The sequence below is a fragment of the Arachis ipaensis genome, chromosome B10 (genome assembly GCF_059453495.1).
Source record: "Arachis ipaensis isolate K30076 ecotype BB chromosome B10, ASM5945349v1, whole genome shotgun sequence".
Classification (NCBI taxonomy): Eukaryota; Viridiplantae; Streptophyta; class Magnoliopsida; order Fabales; family Fabaceae; genus Arachis; species Arachis ipaensis.
The window spans coordinates 11,414,755-11,420,754 of NC_142435.1; the positions used below are offsets into that span (position 1 = coordinate 11,414,755).

General features: G+C 33.5%; 1 protein-coding gene across 1 annotated transcript; it reads right to left on the reverse strand.

Moving 5' to 3' along the window:
- Positions 1 to 761: 761 nt before the first annotated feature.
- Positions 762 to 3,691, reverse strand: LOC107620110 (protein FAR-RED IMPAIRED RESPONSE 1-like). Its single transcript, XM_016322326.1, has 5 exons — positions 3,680 to 3,691; positions 2,466 to 3,573; positions 1,203 to 2,206; positions 968 to 1,027; positions 762 to 884 (listed from the first exon to the last, which is right to left on the reverse strand). The coding sequence occupies exons 1-5, from the start codon at positions 3,689 to 3,691 to the stop codon at positions 762 to 764; spliced, it is 2,307 nt and encodes a 768-aa protein (XP_016177812.1).
- Positions 3,692 to 6,000: the final 2,309 nt, after the last annotated feature.

Here is a 6,000-nt window from a genome sequence, read left to right on the forward strand (position 1 = left end):
AGATTTTGCACACCTTATGAAGCATAATTTGCACCCATCTTAATGAGATTTGGCACACCTTAGGAACACAATTTGCACCCGTCTTATTGAAATTTTGCACACCTTATGAACACAATTTGCACTCGTCTTAATGAGATTTGCACACCTTATGAAGCACAATTTGCACCCGTCTTAATGAGATTTTGCACACCTTATGAAGCACAATTTGCACCCGTCTTAATGAGATTTTGCACACCTTATGAAGCACAATTTGCACTCGTCTTAAGTGTAATTTGCACACACATGAATGAGACAGTTTGCACACATGATAGTTTAATTTATCATGTAGAAAAAATAGTTTTTATTTTTAGATAACAAATGTTAAAATTAAGTAAAAAAATTAAACTTTCATTTGAAAATAATAACTAAAAAATTAAACTTTTTCATTTGATTTGAAAATAATAATAAGTTTTGCACACCTTATTAAGTAAAAACTCGTTCTTAATATATAATTATTATTATAATTGTAACTGGTACTTGTTTTAATTGGGTAAGTTAGCAAGCTATAAATTTGGTACTAGTTAATATAGTTATATAAACACATTAATTATTATTACTGATAAATGGAATAACAGGAGCAGCAAGGTGCTGTATTGGAGTTTGAAACTAATCAATTTTATTATTTCTTGTCTAAAATAATAATTGTCTCATGAATCATCAGCTAATTGAACTCTTTAATGTATTGCTAAATAAAATTCTTTTGGTTCGACATTATTTTGCTATCAATCGACATTTGAGAATTGGTATGAATGGATTGAGTTCAATAAGGACATGAATTCTCCCATTGATCCTCCCATTGAATCAGATTCAAATCCCTCATTAACATTGTAGTTAGCATCTTGAAGCTGAAACAATTTAAAAGAAAAAACAAATATATTAGATCACATGTATAAAATTCATATGTTTATAAATCACAAAAATCACAAACTATTGGATGAACCTGTTCGTTGAAAGGGAGACTTTGACTATCTCCAATATGTTGATTATCCTTTATATACAATAGAAAAAGCTATCACTCAAGTGTAAGTACTAAGTAATAACAGCATGGCTGTAAAGTACAACTGATTAACCTTTATATATACCTTAAGGAAGTAGTTTCTACATCTAAAGTCTATTTATTGTAAAAAAACAGCATGGGTAACAAAAATAAAATAATATTTTACCTCTTTTTCGGTTATCTCACTTTTCCTCTTCTTTGCCTCGGTCTTCTTTTTTATCATCTTGTCTTTTTCAGATCTTAGCCTATTTGTTGGACGACCCTTAGTGGACACATAAGGAGGGCTTTTAATATCTTGAATGCTTATTATACAGCCTCCTACAAAAATGGACAGTGCATCTTTACCACCATCTTTACCACCATCTTCTAATGTAAGCAAATTATCTAACTCATTGGCATTAGATGATGAGTTAGCAACATGCTTTTGGCACTCCGCCATAGCCATATCAAGATAACGATGTAAGATATCACTTGTTTCCTTTGTTTGGGATGCAAATTGAGCAACACTGATTGAATGGGAGCATAAATCATCAAACATCTCTGTTTTTGGATCCAACAAACTTGGATCATGGCTGCTCTTAATATCACTGTGTCTTCGCTTCACAAGTTTGCTCCAACGGTCCAAAATATAACTTCTTGGAATTTCTCTCACGCGTTCATGCCCTAGGACAACCAAGCTATGACGGCATAATATGCCTCTTGATTCAAACATTTGACACATGCATGTAATATCCTTCGTTTCCGCATTGTAGTTAACTTCATAAACCCTCTCTTTAGAAGTAGATACATCCTCCAAAATAGAATAGACTTTAGATGTAGAAACTACTTTCATAAGGTGCAAAATACAATTTGCTTTCTTTCTAAATTGCTTTTGTACTTCCTTAAACTTTGCATTAGTATATGCACCTTGAAATTGCTTCTCTATTAAGGAATTAGTGGCACAAGGTATTATTGATTTATAGTCTTCAACATCAGCCTCCCTTTCTTGTTGCTCTTTCCATCCAAGGCAATTGTCATATTGTTTGACAAATTGAATCAACAAGCTCTTGTTATTTATAAATTTGTCAAAATATGAATGCATACTCTCACTTCGTTGTGTGGATCTCATACCAGCCCAAAAAAAGTTGTCAAGAAAAATTGGAACCCATCGATGTCTTTCTTCATAGATATCTATGTATCATAGTAAACAAATATACATAAAAAAAAATTGTAAGCAAACTTAACAAAAGTGGATGCAAATGTTGTCATAAACATGTTAATAATGCAATGAAGCTTAAAAAATATTAGAATAAGAAAATTGTACTAGAGGCATATTCAAACACATGTTAGAATTCTAGCAAATAGAATATGATAGCCACTTGATACTTTTTAAATACTAATATGCTAATTCCTATGTGCAAAATATAAAAATTCATGTTTAGAGAAGTACCTGATAGCCACTTGTTATCTTCTAGACCATATTCAATCAGAAAATCTTCCCATTGATTTTGAAAATCATCTTCTGAAATAGACTCCCAAACAATATTATTTAAATCACTTTGTAACTCTTCATATCTCTTGTGTCTTTTGAATTTTTCTGGAATCTTTTTCGTAATGTGCCAAATGCATAACCTATGACGTGTCTCTGGCATCACATTCTCAATTCCAGCTCGTATTCCGAGGCATTGGTCTGTTATAATGCCTTTAGGAGCCTTTCCATGCATACATGTAAGCCAAGCATTAAATAACCAAGTAAACGAGCCTGAATTTTCCTTAGTCAACAAACCACACCCAAGAAGCACCGAGTTACCATGGTGATTAACCCCCACAAAGGAACCAAATGGCATATCGTAACGATTGGTTTTATAAGTAGTATCAAACGAAACTACATCACCGAAGTACTCATATGCTGCTCTACTTCGAGCATCAGCCCAAAATATAGTTTTGAGACGCTTGTTTTGATCAAGTTCAACATCAAAATAAAAATCAGAGTTCATATCTTTCATCCGTGTAAAATACTTCAACATCTCCCTAGCATCCATTTCTTCCGTAACATTGCGTACCTTTCTGCTGAGATAGTTCCTAACATCTTTTTCCATTAAGTTTATCTTAGAAAAACCCCCCGCTTCACCCACCAATACTTGATATGTTTTGTTTGGTCTCACACCTACTTCATCATTCCTCTCAATGACTCGACACATGTGCATAGTCATCTCTCTATTACGTGTCAACAGTTTTGCCATCTCTGGATCACAAGGATGTGAATGATCCAAACACACCTTCGATATAATCCAAAGACCCTCCTTATTCAACCTAATAGAAATCCTTGCGGGGAAATTGTAGTTGGTTCTAGGGTTGGTCTTTTCTATTGGTGAAACTCTAGACTTGCGTTTCCCCTCCCTATTGCAAGTGATCATTTGATTCTTAGGAACCTTATCTTTACCAACTCTTCGGGTAAACCTTATCTTAGTAACAAAACCAATGCGCTTGGCATAATTCTGATAAAATTGATTTGCATCTTCAATGGTTCCAAAACACATGCCAACCTTGGGCACATCCTGTAAAAAAGTTAGCATACATCAGATAGTAAATCAAAATCTGATTAAAGTAGGTGCAAACTATGTTAAGCCATGTGTGCAAAATCTCATTAAAGTGGGTGCAAACTGTCTGATTCATGTGTGCAAAAAATAATTACATTGGATGCAAACTGTGCTGAGTAAAATGTACAAAATCTGATTAAAGTAGGTGCAAAATGTCTGATTCATGTGTGCAAAATTATAAAGATAATCCCCTGTTTAATGTTCATACAATATTAATCTCTTTCCTTCTCTCTCTCTATATATCTCTCCAAATATTTGTTTGTTCATCCCTCTATTGATTGCACTTTTTTACTTTAGTTACTTTTAGACTTTTATGGAACTAACTGTACAAAAGAGAATGCAAAACAGGACCCTACAATAACAGACCGCATTTGAATGCATCACAAACCCAACCAAAACAAAACAACTACATAAAACACAACACTACCTAACCCTTGGAAATTATGTACCTCCAACCCCAAGAAAATCATAGAACATGTTTACTGTTATAGAACAATTACAAATTTGATGCTTCTACTTCTACTTCAAGTTCTTAGCAGCTAAGGTTAGATCAGTTTCATTGAGCATGCATCTTGTCTTATTATCTATTTTCCTTTCAATATTGTGAGGTAATGTTATTTAAGGTATTAACTATTAGTGGTTAGGGCTTTACTACTATGTGCTCTAATAGGGCTTAATTACATGCATTCTTAGGGTAAAGAAGAGGAACGCCTTTGAATAGAGTTTTGGGTGGAGAATTTGCACATATCTAAAAGTTTTACATGGAAATAGCAAAATAAGAAAACCATGACTCCTAGACCCAAATATCTGAAAATTGAAAGTCGAGTTCAAAGTCCAAAAAGCACGTTTCTTATTGCTGATTATTAAGAACAAATAGTGGATATGTATATGAGAAGCATGCAAACAATTCACAGAGTCCTTAGCAAGAATGAAGCTACCTATGGAAATTGACAAATCTGAAAGAAAAGATAAAGATTGTGGTGATGTGATTCAGAATCATGAAAGCAGCAATAATAACAACATCATATCAGAAATTGATGATGTTAGTAATAATAGTAAGAAGAAAAAAGATGGATCAAGAGTGTTTTATGGTAGCAGGGCATTCTTCTAAAACTATTATTCATTACTCAGAAACAACAAACAAGAAACACTAACATTTTTTATATTTTCTGTCTTAGTCATTTCATCAAACAGTTGGTTTGCGTTAATTGTGGATTGTTGCATTATGAAAATCAAAAGCGAATAAGGTATATTTTGGATTCTGTAGATTCAATTTAAACTCTATTATGAAAAAGAAAAACAGCATGCTTTGCGAGCTCAGAAATTCATAATCATAATCATCATTGTGTTCATTGATGCACTATGAAAATCATTACAAAAATCATGAAATTAGAAGAGGGAGAAATTGCTTACTTCAATATTCTGTTCTTCTAACACTAATTCCATCATTGACATGGAGAGAGAGAGTGAAATTCTGAGTTGTTCTACAGCTGAGAAGGAATGAGCGACAAAGAAGAAAATTTTATCCAAGAGTAAAAGGTGAAGCTTCAAGCTTTGTACGAAACTGCGATCGTAGAAGAGCGTATCCGGCTTGCGGTGCTCTCCGGCTAGTTCCTTGGAGAGGAGCGTGAGAGAAAGCCATTTGTGATAGCGCGTGAGAGAAACCCGTTTATGATAGCGCGTTACACAGTCCTAGTATAAAAATGCATGTTGGCTGAATGATGGTTACATATTGATATATTTGCTGGTCCCTGAGAGTTTCCCTTAATATAATTAGCTCAATAGAAATTATTCATATATTTATAAGTAGTAAAAGAAAGAGAGAGAAACTATTCATAGAGAATAAAGAAAGAGAAAGATGTTTTTAGTTAGGAGTGTTCATGAATCGGATCGTATCTGCAGATCCGCGGTAAATATCCGCATCCGATCCAAAAAATTGCGGATACGATCCGATCTGCAAATTGATCGGATCGGATCGGATCCGATCCGAACCCTTTGCGGTTCGGATCGCGGATATCTGCTCTACATCCGCGTATCCGATCCGCGGATCCACACAATAATAATTAAAAAATAAATAAATATATATATGTTTGGTATTATATTTACTTATTTGTATGTTTTAGTTAGTAATTATTATTCATATATTGTATTATTTTATTTTTGCTATTTAGAAAGAGTTTGATTAAAAATATTATAGGAATAAATAAGTTTAAAAGTGTGAAAGAAATATTTTTATTGAATTTTTTATATAGAAATATGATTAAAAAGAGAAGGTTTAATTATGCGGATATATCCGATATCCGATCCGATCCAATCCGCACATTTGCGGATCGGGTCGGATCGGATCCGGCACTAAAAAGCGCGGATATCATATCCGATCTGATC